This window comes from Phoca vitulina, unplaced genomic scaffold, assembly GCF_004348235.1.
Source record: "Phoca vitulina isolate PV1807 unplaced genomic scaffold, GSC_HSeal_1.0 scaffold81, whole genome shotgun sequence".
Classification (NCBI taxonomy): Eukaryota; Metazoa; Chordata; class Mammalia; order Carnivora; family Phocidae; genus Phoca; species Phoca vitulina.
Genome location: NW_022589784.1, coordinates 588,586 through 603,645, shown reverse-complemented (window position 1 = coordinate 603,645; position 15,060 = coordinate 588,586). Strand labels below are relative to the sequence as shown.

The following is a 15,060-nucleotide window of genomic DNA, read 5'->3' as shown; positions in this document are numbered from 1 at the left end:
CCCCCTACCCTGGACCCTGCTCTGCCCCTCTGCCTTCTGGAAGCTTTCTCCAGCCCATCCTAGACCCTGGCCACACCCCTGACGTGCCCCTGGCCATGCCTCTCCAGCTAAGATCGGGAAGCAGCATCCGGACCGCGTGGTGGAGACCAGCACGCTGTCCAGCGTCCCACCGCCAGACATCACCTACGCCCTTGCCCTGCCTGCTTCCGACAGCGGGACCCTGTCCGCCCTGCAGCTCGAGGCCATCACCTATGCTTGCCAGGTGACCTGGGGTCTCCCATCCAGCCCACATCCTGCATGGGGTGCCCTCAAGGCCCCGGGGAGGGGCAGCCTGCCAGGTCCTGACCGCCCTCCCTTGGCCCACAGCAACACGAGGTCCTGCTCCCCAGCGGGCAGCGGGCCGGCTTCCTCATTGGCGATGGCGCCGGCGTGGGCAAGGGGCGGACGGTGGCCGGCATCATCCTGGAGAATTACCTGCGGGGCCGGAAGAAGTCCCTGTGGTGAGTGTGCTCTCCCCACCCCACGCAGGCGGGCAAGGAGGGGAGGGGGCGCTGTGGCACCCACCAGCCCGCACCCCCAGGTTCAGCGTCTCCAACGATCTCAAGTATGACGCAGAGCGCGACTTGCGGGACATCGACGCCCCGGGCATCGCGGTGCACGCGCTGAGCAAGGTGGGTGGGGTCGCCCCCTCCTCGGGTGGGGTCCCAGAGCACGGCCGGCCGCGCCCCCACACTCTCCCCTCTCCTCCAGATCAAGTACGGCGACAACACTACCTCAGAGGGCGTCCTCTTCGCAACCTACTCCGCCCTGATCGGGGAGAGCCAGGCCGGCGGGCAGCACCGCACGCGCATCCGCCAGATCTTGGAGTGGTGCGGGGAGGCCTTCGACGGAGTTGTATCCTGGCTCCGCTGGGGGGCTGGAGGGGGCTGGAGGGGGCTGGAGGGGGCGGGGGTGATCGGGGGAAGGAGGAGGGGGGTGGGGACTGGAGGGGGGCTCTAACGGAGGGAGGGGCGGGGCCGACAGGAGGGCGGGAAAGCGAGAGGGTGGGGTCTGGAAGGGAGCTGGGGGAGTGGGGTCGAAAGGAGGGGCCGAGTCCTGGAATCCCGGGACCTCCCCCCAGAAGCTGGAGGAATTCCCGGCAGGAGGCTCACCCTCACTGACCGCTGTTGTCCTCTTGCGGTCAGGCTCGGCTTCCCGGCTCCAGCAAGCTGGACCCCTGACCACAGGCGTGGGGGCGGTATTTGTTGTGACAGCGTGGGGAGGGGCCCCAAGGGCGGGAAGGTGCCTGTGGCTGTAGGCTTGGGGCAGAGAGCGCCTCCTCCCCCTCCTCTCCCTCCCCCGCTCCCCCTCCACTTGTCCGGGGCTCACTGGGGGTGGGCAGGCCAGGCTGGGGCAGCTAGGGGACAGCTGGGCCAAAGGCCGTGCTGCTGGGGCTGCTGGGGCTGGGGGGGGGGCTCTACGGACCGCTTGGTCCGTATTGGAATCTGTATGGGCTCCAGGCCCTTCCCAACAGAAAGTCCCAGGATTGGAGGGGTTTCTAGTTTCCCTGGCAGCATAGAGAAGGTCCGAGCACAAGCGGGACAGCCCAGTGTGGGTCGTGTGCTGCTGCGTGTTTGTCACACATGTCAGGCCCAGCAGCGCCCTGCAAGCAGACCCCCTGTCTCCCCCAGTGAGGCGCCCGGTGGGGGTCCACAGTGTGTCCTGGGGTCTCCTGCACTGGTGTTCATTGAGGGTCCTCTGGCCTTCAGACAGCAGGGCACCCTGCCCCTTGGTGTGCATGGCCGTCTCCGCACTGCCGCTGGTGCTCTGGGGCAGGGCCTGGCCCTCACTGAAGGGGCCATCGTCCTGTGCACTGTCCCCAGAGGTGGGCCCCTGTGTACCTGGGCACGTCACTTTTCTCCACCCTGCCTGAGGCCGGGCATGTTTGCTCATCAGCTTGTCATGCCAGCCTGCCCCGTCTCAGGGACATGCCGGTGGTTTCCAGCCTCCCTGCTCTAAACAGCCCTGAGTGATCCGGCCCGGCCTGCATGCCCCATCACCCCTTCTCGCTTTCCTTGGGCCCGTTCCCAGAACTGGGGTGACTGGCCCCCAGGCCACCCGGCACTCTCCGAAAATCCCGCTCGCTCCTGGTCCAGTCACAGATCAGAAGGACGTTGGCCCTCTGTGTCCTTTCAGTTCATGTGGGCAAGTTCACAATGTGTCCTGTGGCCAGAGCCTTGCTGTCCTCCAGAACAGCGCCCACGTGCCAGAGAAGGGACCGGAGGCCACTGGCACGGCCTGGGGCAAACGACAGCTTGCAGAACACCCCCACGGCAGCGCTCTGCCCGAGGGCTGTGCTTGCCTCCACATTCCTGCTTCTTGGTCTTGTGCTCACAGACCCCCCGTGAACCTGACCCGTCCACCACCTGCACGCGAGCACACGTGTGTGTAACCACGCCCCTGGCTGTTCAGATAGGTTCATGATCCATACACTTGCCTGCACCCCGCTTCCTGCGCTTCTCTCTCCGTGCGGTAGCCTGTTTGCTCCGGATCTTCAGTGTGCGTGGGGAGTGACGCAGAGACCCCAGCACCTCTCACTCAGAGACCCCGTTCCTCTGTGCTCACTGGTGTGCGCTCCCTAATGTCTTCACCAAGCCGTCGCCCGTCAGTGTCCGTCAGCAGTGGGGGGCGGGGGGCCACAGGCTGTTTCCCACTTGCCCTGATGGGGGCCAGGCACCAAGCTGAGTTCCCCCTGGGGCGTCAGGCCAGGGCCTGTGGGGCTGCCTGCCTTCTGGAACATTCCTTAACCCCCACCCACTCGAGATCGTGTTTGACGAGTGCCACAAAGCCAAGAACGCCAGCTCCACGAAGATGGGCAAGGCCGTCCTGGACCTGCAGAACAAGCTGCCCCTGGCCAGAGTGGTCTACGCCAGCGCCACAGGTGGGAACGCGGGGGGCGGCCTCCGCATCTGGCCCTCAGCTCTCTTCTGGGGCTGCGTCCCAGGCCCTGAGCTTGCTGGGGTAGAGGTGCTGACAGCAGCTCCCCACCCCAGGTGCCTCCGAGCCCCGGAACATGATCTACATGAGCCGCCTGGGCATCTGGGGCGACGGTACACCCTTCCGAACCTTCGAGGAGTTTCTGCACGCCATCGAGAAGAGGTGGGTGCCCTTCCCTGCCCAAGACGGGCTGGCAAGGGACCCACAGAGGGCACTGCTCCTCACACACTGGGGCCTGGCTCCACATCCTGGCCCGCACTCGTCCAGCAACCAGAGGGATCTCATCTTTCTCTGCCTAGTGCTTCCCATCACTCTAGGGGAAAGAGCCCCCCCCTGCTTTTCCTGCCCCCCCCCCCCCCCCCCGCCGCCGGCTCAGGCAGATCAGAGCACAGGGCCTTTGCATGTGCTCCCTCCACTCCCTCTGCACTTGGCCCTTCCTCACCCTCAGCTCCTGCTTTCGGCCCCTCCCCGAGTCACTCTGTTGCTGAGTGGGACACAGCACGTGATCGGGTGGCCCTGTCTTTGTCCATAGGGGTGTGGGTGCCATGGAGATCGTGGCTATGGACATGAAGGTCAGCGGCATGTACATCGCTCGCCAGCTCAGCTTCTCCGGTGTCACCTTCCGCATCGAGGAGATCCCACTGGCCCCAGCCTTCGAGCGTGTCTACAACCGTGCGGCCCTGCTGGTAAGCTGGGCGGCCGGCGGTCCCTGACTGCATGGACACACGTGTGCGTTTCCCATCGGAATGATGCTCTCGTCACCTTCAGCATCTGTCCTCGGCGCCACGGGCATTTGTTGGGTTACAGAAAGGAGGAAGCGGCTGGCCCACCCGTCTGGTCTCTGGTTGGAGACCAGCATCGTGATCGTGTGGGGAGCTCCTCTGTGGCTGGAATAACGTGGGCATGTAACCAGGCCCCCAGCAAGCCTTCCCACCACATTAGGAGCGCGTTGTTCCCAGAGCTTGTGGCAGGTTTCAGCGTCCACGTCTCTGTGCCTGTGGCTTGGTCTCATCTTCCTTGCTATTCCTGCGTGTGGACGGGCTCCCTTGTTCTCGCTGTCAGGTCCCCTACCCGGGACAGGCCCTGAGCGTCAGCCCTGACAGTGCTGTAGGTGATGTTCTTAGTTCAAACCAAAGGAGGGCCATCTCCGCACGCCCCGTGGGTCGTTCTCTGCGCTGGTCCCACCCCCTTCATGCCGGGAGCACCCCCATTGTGAACGCTACAGTTGTCCCCAGACGTGGCCCCCCGTCCCTGGGGCGGGCGTAAGGGGCACCCCAGGTGAGCCGCCCTGGTCTGCAGTACCAGGGGCCCAGGGGCTGCTGGCAGGTGGCGGTCACTGTGGATGTCCGCACCCCTTTCTGAAAGTACCGTCACTCCCCTGTGCTGCGTGCGCGTGCCACCTTCACCGCGGCCTCGCCAGCATCGCACGCTGCGGCTGGTCAACGTTTTTACTGTCCGGTGTCAGCAGTGCCTCTGTGTTGCTCAGCTGCCGATCCCCGCACCCCCGGCCACGAATTTCAGCCGGTGGGGGCTGGCGGTCTGGGGTGGGAGCCGGGTGGCCGTGGGCAGCAGCAGGCTCAGCTGGGCATGTCGTTGCAGTGGGCCGAGGCCCTGGGCGTGTTCCAGCAGGCAGCCGACTGGATCGGCCTCGAGTCTCGCAAGTCCCTGTGGGGTCAGTTCTGGTCGGCTCACCAGCGTTTCTTCAAGTATCTCTGCGTTGCTGCCAAAGTGCACCGGCTGGTGGAGCTGGCCCGAGAGGAGCTGGCCCAGGACAAGGTGAGCTGGGAGACGCAGTGGCTGGACCTGCAGGGCTGCCCGGACACTCTGTCCCGGTCCTCTCGAGAGCTTTGCGGTTACGCCAGGACCCCTGCACCCTCGTGTGTCTGCCTGAGCCTATGAGGACAGGGTGTGGCACCGGTGATGCCGAGGCCCAGAAGGTTCTGGTCCTGCCTGACCCAGCTCCCCTGAAGCAGGTGACAGGCATGGCCTTGCCCCCAGTTCTCCATGTCCAGGCCGGCCTGGCAAGCCCCCAGAAAGAACTGGGCAGGAGCCAGGGCAGAGAATAATGGAGAGGGTCCAGGGGGGCTGAGGGCGGCTGTCCACTGCTGTATGGAGTTCTAGGGTGGATCTGGGTGTGCTGGGGGCCTGGCAGCCAGCAGGACGGAAGGGGCGGAAAGAGAGAGAAACTGAGGCCAACTCTGGGTTTCTGACTACCAGGAGCTGGGCTTGGGAGCCTGGGGTTTCCCTATGGGCCCCTCTGGGGCCACGCTCCAGGGATGGCTGGTGGGGGTCCCAGAGCCCAGCTCACCCCTGCTCCCCCATCCCCACCCCCCCCCCCAAGTGTGTGGTCATCGGGCTGCAGTCCACGGGCGAGGCTCGGACCCGGGAGGTGCTGGACGAGAAGGATGGGCAGCTCGACTGCTTTGTCTCTGCTGCTGAGTGAGTGATGCTCACGGCCCCCAGGGTGGGTGGTGCAGCCACTCCTGGGACAGTCCCCCTCCCCACACTCCCCCCACGTGACAGCCCGTGTCTTGTGACCCCAGCCGTGGGAGCCTAGGTGTGCATCTGCTCGGACACCAGCCCCAGCCCCCAGAGACTATGGGCCATGCTCCAGTTTTAAAACCAGAAAGATTAGCCACGGGTGACCCCAGGGCTCAGAGGGTGCTGGCAGAGGGACCCGGGATTTCAGCACGAGGCTTCCAGGTGGCCACCCCCCACAGTGGGCGTGGCGCTGTTTCAGGGACTGCACAGATGTTGGGGCCCCCGAAGCAGCAGGCCTCCCTTCCTGGGGCTGGGAAGGCCTCCGGGCCCAGCATCCCTCAGAGGCAGTAAGCCTGTGCGGGCAGACCCCCCGACGGCTGGAAGGGGGGAGCCTCACCCCGGCCCCCGCCCCACACTCAGGCCTTCCCAGTAAAACTGCGCCCCTGCAGCCTCGGACCCTTCGCCCCCGTTTCCCCCTCCTCCGCAGTCCGCACAGCTGCCTCCCTGCCCCCGCCTGCCCTCTCTGGACCCCGGGCACTGGGCGCCCCCCGCAGAGCTAGCCCCAACATGGGCCGACGCTACTCCGGGTCTCCTGCTGGACAGCATGACCCTCCTTGTGGTGGGAATAAATTCTGCTTCTTGCTTTCAGGGGTGTCTTTCTGTCACTAATTCAGAAGCACTTTCCTTCAACCAAAAGAAAGCGAGAGAGAGGAGCAGGCAGTAAGAGAAAACGTAAGCCCCCCCGCCCCCCCGCCGGCCTCTGACCCCTGACCCACGCACAGCCTGGCTTGTGGCCCTGCGCGGTTTCCCTCCGGCCTGGCTCCTGTCTCTGCTGCTTGCTGCGCAGCCTGCCGGGCTGGGGGCTTCTGTCTCCCTGCAGGCCTGACTCGTGACACCCACCCCATCTGTCCAGGGAGGACAGGCACAGAGGCAGCTCAGCGCAGCCTCCCGAGAGAGAGCCCCGGGCGGGCAGGAGCCGTAGGCTGCACTGCGTGTCTCGGAGACACGGGTCCCTGCAGGGCCAAGTGAGCGAGAGGCGAGCAGCCAGTGCTGCAGGCTGGTGTGCTCAGCTCGTCTCAGGCAGCATCACCCCCAGATGGGGACGGGGTGGGGGGAGCTTAAGACTCTAGTACACAGCCTCGTGCTTCCTCGGTGGAAGCCAGCCCTGCGGCTAAACCATGCCAGCCGCGTGGGACACGATGGGGCTCGTGAAGAGCATCGCAGGATGGGGAGGTTACCCTTCTTCCAGCGGAGGCTGAGCATCAGCTCATCATGGGAAGTGAGGCTCAGAGAGGGCAAGCAACTCACCTGAGGTCACACAGCCAGACCTGGGGGACACAGTGCCCCTCTCGCCTCCCAGGACCGGCCTCTGGGGCATCCTGGACTGTGGCAGGGCACGTAAGGTGCCTGGACCACCCTCCTCTCGGGACCTGGACACATCCACTGGCTAGCCTGCCCAGGCTAGCCTTGTGAGGTCAGGCGTGTGGCCCCCCCGGCACCAGCCAAGGATAAGCTGAAGTGTTAGGAAATCGGATGGGGATGTTAAAACTGCCCCTTTCCACCATGCCCTGGCCCCCAGCAGGGCCCAGGAGAGCAGCTCAAAGCTGGGCAGACAAGAGGCTCAGGCCACAAGTGTCCCAGCACATGGCGCCTGGCTCCGGGCGGCCCCCTTCCCCACGTGGGGAGTCGCCGTGAGCTGGGCCCCTCGGGAGGGAGGAGCGGGCCGGGCCTCAGTGAGCCTGGTTGTCTGTGCGCAGGGCGGCCACGAGGCCGTGGGCTCAAGGCGCCCAGGCTGGCGTGCGAGGCGGCAGGCGTGATCCGCATCAGTGACGACAGCAGCACGGAGTCAGACGCCGGCCTGGACAGTGACTTCCACTCCTCCCCCGAGTCTGTGCTGGACGACGACGTGGTCATCTTGGACGCCGTCGGGCTGCCGGCCGATGACCGCGGTAAGGGTCAGATGGGGAAGACGGGCTCAGAGAGCCATCAGGGCCATGCTGCTGGTCAGAGGCAGAGCGGGTTCACGCCAGCAGTCTGGGATGAGGGAGAACGTTCTGGACCCCTACCCCTCCTGTGCACCAGCTGTGCCCCACCCCCCAGGGACCCCCTTGTCCACTGCTACGAGCGGGGCTGTGGGCAGGTGGGCCGGCTGGTGCCCCCTGACCCTCCGGCCCTGCAGGGCCCCTGTGCCCCCTGCAGCGGGACCCACACGGCCCCGGCATCCTGGAGCGTGTTGAGCGGCTAAAGCAGGACCTGCTGGCCAAGGTGCGGGTGCTGGGCCGGGAGCTGCCTGTTAACACTCTGGATGAGCTCATCGACCAGCTCGGGGGCCCGGAGCGAGTGGCCGAGGTGAGCTCCTTGGGGGCCCCCACCCAGATGCAGGCTCTGAGGCTCCCTGGTGGCCACCCCAAGTCCCCACCCTGCACAGTGCAGTGGGCTTGGGACGGGGAGGACCCAGGGTCCAGCATCCATTGTCCAGCCCATGAAGCCGGACTACTCTCCTCCCTCAGCCATGGACGCCCAGCCCCCTGCTCCCCAGCCCAGCTCTGCACCCACCTTCCCCACACACCCTCATGTGCCCCTGGGCCTCTGGGGGCGCTCTTGGGTCCCAGGCCTGTCCCCCTGTGTCCCCTCCCTGTTCTCTCCAGCTGCACGACTGGACCCTTTCCTGGGATGTCCTGTGGTGACAACCCAGGTTTGTTTTTGCCCTAGGCAGCCGTTTTACAATAGAAGACAGGGTGGAGTGAAAATCCTGCTGTCTGCCTCATGGGCAGCCGGGGCCCAGGGTGGAGGCTGTGTCCTGGTCCAGGGTCCGAAGCCCCTCTAACACACACTCAGGTGGGGAGGCAGGGAAACAGGCCTGCAGGGACCAGCCCCTGCATGGCCACACCAGCTGACTTTCATTCCCTCTCCCCCAACCCCAGATGACCGGCAGGAAGGGCCGCGTGGTGTCCAGGCCCGACGGGACAGTGGCCTTCGAGTCTCGGGCAGAGCAAGGCCTCTCCATCGACCATGTGAACCTCAGGGAGAAGGAGCGCTTCATGAGTGGGGAGAAGGTGGGGGCCATGGAGGTGGGGCCTGGAGGGCCTGGGGGGCCCGGGGAATGGGCTCTGTCAACAGGCGTCCCCCCAGTGTTGGGGGAAGCCTGTGAGGACCCCGGGGGGCCCGGAAGGTGCCGGGTTCCTGAGGGGCCGGCCCCAGGACCAGAGTACTGCAGCCCCTACTGGGTCTGTGTGTATCGTGCACATGCGTGTGTGGTTGTGACTGTGGGTATGTGTGGGTGTGCGTGTGCGTGTGCGCCTGACCGGGGCCCCCACAGGTCTCCCTGGCCGTCCCAGCCTTCAGGCACTGTCACCCATGCCGTCACTGCCCAGTGGCTTCTCTGAGGCCCTCCCTTGAAACTCCTGGGAAAGCTGCGGTGGGCAGGGCGGGCTGCTCCGCTCCGTCCAGGGGCGGCCGGGAGTGGCCCAGACTCCATTCTCAGCCCACACGGGCTCCCCCACGGGCACACACGTCAGCCTTCTGTGCGGGTCGCCCTGAACGAGCCCCGGCGGTCCAGGCGAGGTCTGCAGGGCACAGACTGTCCCGTCCGCATCCCCCCAGCTCGTGGCGATCATCTCTGAGGCCTCCAGCTCCGGCATCTCCCTCCAAGCTGACCGCCGCGTCCAGAACCAGCGGCGCCGGGTCCACATGACGCTCGAGCTGCCCTGGAGCGCTGACCGTGCCATCCAGCAGTTCGGTGAGCCCCAGCCCAGGCCGCCCCGCCCCGGGCCTCCCTGCCCTCCGCCGCTGGTCCCTGAGAGCCCTCTCTGCCTTCAGGCCGGACCCACAGGTCCAACCAGGTCTCTGCCCCCGAGTACGTCTTCCTCATCTCTGAGCTGGCTGGGGAGCGCAGGTTTGCCTCCATTGTTGCGAAACGGCTGGAGAGCCTGGTGAGTGGGCGGGCGGCTCCCCAAGGGAGGGCTGCAGCGGGACAGCCGGAAGGGCAGGGGCAGCTCGTGACGGCCTTCCCCACCCCCACCCCGAGCAGGGGGCTCTGACCCATGGGGACCGCCGCGCTACTGAGTCCCGCGACCTGAGCAAATACAACTTTGAGAACAAGGTACTTGGGGAGGGCTGGGGGGCAGCAGGGGACATGTCCCATGGCCAGGCCAGCCTCTGACTCAGGCCCTCCTGACCCCCCTCACCCCTCCACTCAGTACGGCGCCCGGGCCCTCAGCTGCGTCCTTACCACCATCCTGAGCCAGACTGAGAACAAGGTGCCGCTGCCCCAGGGCTACCCCGGAGGAGATGCCGCCTTTTTCCGGGGTGAGCTGGGGGCAAGTGAGGGTCTCCAGGGTGTGGGGCAGCTTGGCCCTGAGCTGTTTGGGGCAGACTGGATTTGTGTCCAAAGACTCCTCCCACACACACTTACCAAAGGGGCACCGGTGGCGAGGACCCCAGGCTGGCTGGGGAGGGAGAGGGGCGAGCAGCACACATTCGAGGCCCTCTCTTCCACAGACATGAAGCAGGGCCTGCTGTCCGTTGGCATTGGTGGGCGCGAGTCCAGGTCTGGCTGTCTGGATGTGGAGAAGGGTGAGTCCCGTATGCAGCCCCCCAGCGGGAAGGCCCCCACGCCTCCCAGGCAAGGCCCCCTCCTGACACAGCCTGAGCCCCCTCCCCACCTGCCCACCAGATTGCTCCATCACCAAGTTCCTGAACCGCATTCTGGGGCTAGAGGTGCACAAGCAGAACGCGCTGTTCCAGTACTTCTCGGACACCTTTGACCACCTCATCGAGATGGACAAGAAGGAGGGCAAATACGACATGGGCATCCTGGGTGAGGGCCACAGTGGGGGGCAGCATCTACCCCCCTACCCCCCACCCTCGCCCCAGGCAGAGCAGGGAGTGGCCCTGGCAGTATTGCGCCTGCCCCAGCGCCACCCTCCTATCAGATGGAGAGACTGAGGCCGTGCAGGGCAGTCCGCACCCCCATACGCCACCGGAGGGCCTTGGAGGTACAGGACTTGGGGCATCATGAAGATTCCAGGGAAAGGGGGCGCTACTGCAGCCGAGTGCTGTCCTGTGCTGGGGGACCACAGGGCCCCCTTCTTGGGTGTCCCCCAAGGACTAGAGAGTTTTATTTAGATGGGAGGCGTATATTGGCATGCTTTGTGTGATGGTGGTAAGCCTGACACGTTTGCTCTCATTGCCCCACAAGCCACGTCCTCACCAAGAACAGCAGGGACCCAGAGGCTTCAAACCCTCCTGGAAGAGGCCAGAGTCAGTATTTTCAGCTTTGGGGCCCAGTCTCTGAGTGTTCAACTTGGCCCTGGGAGTGAAAGCACACACTTGGAAAATGAATGGCCGGGGCCATGTGCCAATAAAACTTTGTTCATAAAATCAGTGGCAGGTAGAGTTTGCTGACTCTTACATAACCACCCCACAACAGCCATGCGGAGCAGGCTCTATGTTGTCTGTAGTCACACCGAGTGTGAGTGTCCAGCAGGTGCTGGGGGAGGGGGGCGTTGGACCCCAGGCTACCACTGGAGGGGCCACTTGCCATCCAGGGTGCCGGGTAGGGTCGGGTCCAGGCCATCTCTGCTGGGGGAACCCTCCACTGTGCTCCCTGGTGGGCATCTCTGGGTGTACCCGAGAACTTGGGATTGACAGCCCCGTGAAGCCCGGAGCCTGGAGCCTGCTGAGCCACACGGGGCCTCAGGGCATGCTGAGACCCACCGAGCCAGGACTTTGGGGGGGGGCAGGCGGGAGGGTCTCACCCCCACGTGTCCTTTCCACGTCCTCTGCACAGACCTGGCTCCAGGCATCGACGAGATCTATGAGGAGAGCCAGCAGGTTTTCCTGGCCCCCGGGCACCCACAGGACGGGCAAGTGGTCTTCTACAAGGTGAGGAGACACAGACCCTCCCAGCGCACGCAGGCCCGGCCCCACTGCCAGGGCCCCTCGGCTGCTCTAAGCCCTCCTGCTCTTGCAGATCAGTGTGGACCGTGGCCTGAAGTGGGACGAGGCTTATGCCAGGTCGCTGGAGCTGACGGGCACCAACGATGGCTTCTACCTCTCCTTAAAGGTGGGCGGCTGGGTGGCCTCCCGGGTCCCCAGGGGCAAGACCCCAGCGGAGGGGAGTGGGCAGGGGAGGGGCATGGGAGGGAGGGAAGCAACTCCCACCTCCCCGCCTCATGCGCATGCCTCCCCAGGTTCGGGGCAACAAGCTGAGCTGCCTCCTGGCCGAGCAGAACCGCGGCAAGCACTTCACCGTGTACAAGCCTAACGTGGGTCGGCAGAGCCAGCTGGAGACGTTCGACAGCCTGTGCCGGAAGTTCCGCCGGGTACGCGTGGGGCCGAGGGGCCGGGTCCGCGTGGGGCCGAGGGGCTGGGAGGGTGCGGGCTGAGGGGCGCCTGTTGCTCCGGGTGCCCCTGGCGGGCCCTCCATGTGCGGGTCCCCTGGCAGCCCGGGGCGCAGTGCACTGGGGGGCGTGGCGGCCGGCGGGGGCAGGTGGTCACGTGGCTGCGTGTCCCCAGGTGACGGCGGAGGAGGCCAGGGAGCACTGGGAAAACAGCTACGCCTTGTCGCTGACGCACTGCAGCCACACCGCGTGGTGAGGGCCAGGGTGGGACCGGCGGGGTGCCCTCCCTACGGAGCGGCTGTACGCGGGGGGGGGGGGGGCGGGACCCCCGCGAGGAGCGCGGCGGGGCGCGGCGGCGCTTAGGCTCTGAGCCTGGCCTCCCGCCCGCGGCGCAGGAACCGGCACTGCCGGCTGGTGCAGGAGGGCAAGGACTGCGCGCAGGGCCTGCGGCTGCGCCACCACTACATGCTGTGCGGGGCCCTGCTGCGCGTGTGGGGCCGCATCGCCGCCGTCATGGCCGACGTCACCAGCAGCAGCTACCTGCAGATCGTGCGCCTCAAGACCAAGGACAAGAAGAAGCAAGTCGGTGAGCGCGCGGCACGCCGGCGGGGGTGGGGGCGGCGGGCACCGCCGCGGGGGCCCTGACCGTGCGTCCCGGCCCCCAGGCATCAAGATCCCCGAGGGCTGCGTGCGCCGCGTGCTGCAGGAGCTGCAGCTCATGGATGCGGACGTCAAGCGCAAGAACGCGCGCTGCCGGGGCTTCCCCGCGCCGCTGCCCGCCCTGCGCCCGCTCGCGCTGCCCTGCGGCCCCGGCGAGGTCCTGGACCTCACCTACAGCCCGCCGGCCCAGGCCTTCCCGCCGCCCTCGCCCTTTGCCTTCCCGCCCCCGCCCCCGGACCCCGCGCCCGCCCCGAGTGGCCTGCCGCTGGGCGCCCCGGACACTGCCGCGGACCCCGCGGCCCTGGCGCATCAGGGCCGCGACATCAACTTCAAGGAGGTGTTGGAGGACATGCTGCGCTCCCTCAACGCCGGGCCGCCCACCGTTCCCCCTGGGCCGGGCGCAGGGGCAGCAGGGGTGCCCGGTGGGGGCGGGGGCGCCGAGCGGCAGAGCGTCATCCAGTTCGGCCCCCCCTTTCCAAACTCCTAGGCCCGGCAAGCGACCGGCAGCCGGTGTCCGAGAGGAAGCTTAGTTACCTGCAATACGCACCACGTCCACAGGGACTCTCCTACCCACGTGGGTGGTGGCGGGGCCAGGCTCCCCCGCTGACTGCCAGGGAGGGGGGCTGCGGTGCCCCTCCTCCAGTTCCGGAGGCCTCCACTGCAGTGCCTTCCTTCCCTGCCGGCGGCTGGGCAGACCCCTCAAGATGCTGCCCGCCCTTCCGGGCTCTCCGAGGCAGTGCAGGTCCCACTCAGGATGACTCGAGGTCTAGGCTTGGGCAGGGCCTGGGGGCGGGGGGCCCACCCTCCCTGTGCTTCTGTCCTCTCCTGCCCCCCAGGCCTAGGCAGGGGCTCCCCAACCCACCTCACCCCACCCACCTGACAGGGCCTGGTCTGACCGGAACCCCTGAAATCCACAAAACTGGGTGGCCCCAAGAGCTGGAAACTCAGGAAACCCCAGGTGCTCAGGGCCCTGCCTTCTCTGGGGGGCTCCGTGGGACAGACCCCTCCCCCCATTAATATATGCAATTCTTCCCCACTCTGTTTGCTCCCTAAATTATTGCCCGGCCACCTCTCCCAGGCCCCAGAATCTGCCGTGGAGCTGGCGGTGTGGACGGGCCCCCTGGTTTCTATGTGTATTTATAATGAACTCAAGTGTACATATGTAAAGAGATCTTTTTTAAATATATGTGCCTTTTCACTACTTCCCAGATTGTCTGCTTCTCCAGCCTGCAGAGACAGCGGGGAGGGGAGGGGGGGCCGCGGCATGCCTCCTCCAGGAGCATTTAGCCGATGCCCGCAGTGACCCCACTCAGGGGTGGTCGAGGTGGCTGTCGCCTGTGGAGGGCATCCAGGGTGGGTGAGACCAGCCCACTCCTCTCCCAGGCCCATGTGAGGCCAGGCTGGAGGAGGCAGGTCCCCCAGGGGCCACTGTCTGCTGTCATCCTGTCACCAGTGTGGCAGGCCGGCTGCTTCCGGGCTAGCCGTGCCAGGCTACGGTGGCTTGGACGGGACGCTGGTCGCCTCCTGCTTGCTTGAGACACAAACCCCGCCTGGGACGCTCCTGGTGGTGCCCTGAGACCAGTTCCTCCCATCGCTGGTGTGCCCAGCTGTGGTCCCCACTTTGGTTTTTTCCCCAAGGTTGCCTCAGGCAGGTGGGGTAGCCCAGGAGCAGGAGGGCCCTTCCTGGAAGGAGCTGGCCCCTTCCTGGAAGCCACCAGGGAGCATACTTGGGTCTGGCCCTGAAGTTAGAAGGGTCTGTCACCCGCCAGAATGTGGGCAAGTGAGGAGCCAGGAGACCCCAGGGGAAGCAGCTTAGGGTGGCTGGGGTTGCTCTCAACCTGGTTATTCCAATCAATCCTCCAGCCCCACCCCTGTGCTACTGACCTTTACTGCAGATACTGGAAATGGGGGAGGGGGGGTGCGTAGGCAGGGCAGGCTCAGCCACTCTCCAGCCATGCCATCCCCCACCCCCTCGCCAGGAGGCCCACAGCCTCCCAGGCCCCCCAGAACAGGGACAGGGGTCCATCCGAAGGACCCTCCTGGCCTCAGGGCATTCCGCACCCCTCCTGGGGCGAGGGGGCTGTAGACAACACTCCCCTGCCTCTGTCGGATGAGACCCCGTGGGCGGGCCTCAGTGCCCTGACTCAGTGTCCAACAATGAGGCCAGTGTGCCCGGCGTGGCTCTGTGCCCAGACCAGCTTGGCCTGATGCTCAGCCCCAGATGCCTGGCTCCCCCAGTGGGCAGAGCCCACAAGGCCCAGGCCCCCTGACCTTCCTCTCCGGGCACTGGGGAAGACTGGCCCCAAGCAGGCCCTGAACAGCGGTCTCCCAGCAGGTTAACACCCTGGGCCAGGAGTAACAGCCAGTAAATCCTATTACCTCCTCCAGGATCAGCTCTGCCTGCACTCAATGGGTGGGGCTGCTAAGATTAGCAGCAGGGCCCCAGGGCACACACAGCCCTAGGAGCCCAGGGCGCTCAGAACTCAGGGAAGCCTGGGGAGCTGCCGGGACCTGCCCCTGAACTAGAAGGGGCCCGGGGCAAAAGGCTCCCCCGCCTGCCCCCCAACCCCACCCCAGGGAGGCAGGAGCACGCAGCAGG

The 15,060-nt window shown here is 66.2% G+C and overlaps 1 protein-coding gene across 2 annotated transcripts in view; it reads left to right on the top strand.

Annotated features, from left to right (window-relative positions):
• The window catches only part of SBNO2 (strawberry notch homolog 2), a 48,045-nt gene extending 34,230 nt beyond the window's left edge, over nt 1-13,815 (top strand). For both annotated transcript variants that reach the window (XM_032394749.1, XM_032394750.1), the window contains 25 exons: nt 108-262; nt 367-500; nt 581-671; nt 751-894; nt 2,803-2,920; nt 3,033-3,138; nt 3,509-3,662; nt 4,576-4,752; nt 5,318-5,415; nt 6,107-6,189; nt 7,215-7,406; nt 7,637-7,806; nt 8,382-8,513; nt 9,061-9,196; nt 9,277-9,389; nt 9,488-9,559; nt 9,657-9,765; nt 9,958-10,032; nt 10,133-10,276; nt 11,249-11,343; nt 11,432-11,524; nt 11,652-11,783; nt 11,977-12,053; nt 12,197-12,387; nt 12,467-13,815. In XM_032394749.1, coding sequence (XP_032250640.1) covers nt 108-262; nt 367-500; nt 581-671; nt 751-894; nt 2,803-2,920; nt 3,033-3,138; nt 3,509-3,662; nt 4,576-4,752; nt 5,318-5,415; nt 6,107-6,189; nt 7,215-7,406; nt 7,637-7,806; nt 8,382-8,513; nt 9,061-9,196; nt 9,277-9,389; nt 9,488-9,559; nt 9,657-9,765; nt 9,958-10,032; nt 10,133-10,276; nt 11,249-11,343; nt 11,432-11,524; nt 11,652-11,783; nt 11,977-12,053; nt 12,197-12,387; nt 12,467-12,948 — 3,473 coding nt within the window. In that variant the 3' untranslated portion in view covers nt 12,949-13,815. The remainder of the gene's footprint in view (nt 1-107; nt 263-366; nt 501-580; nt 672-750; nt 895-2,802; nt 2,921-3,032; nt 3,139-3,508; nt 3,663-4,575; nt 4,753-5,317; nt 5,416-6,106; nt 6,190-7,214; nt 7,407-7,636; nt 7,807-8,381; nt 8,514-9,060; nt 9,197-9,276; nt 9,390-9,487; nt 9,560-9,656; nt 9,766-9,957; nt 10,033-10,132; nt 10,277-11,248; nt 11,344-11,431; nt 11,525-11,651; nt 11,784-11,976; nt 12,054-12,196; nt 12,388-12,466) is intronic.
• The last annotated feature ends 1,245 nt before the right edge of the window (nt 13,816-15,060 follow it).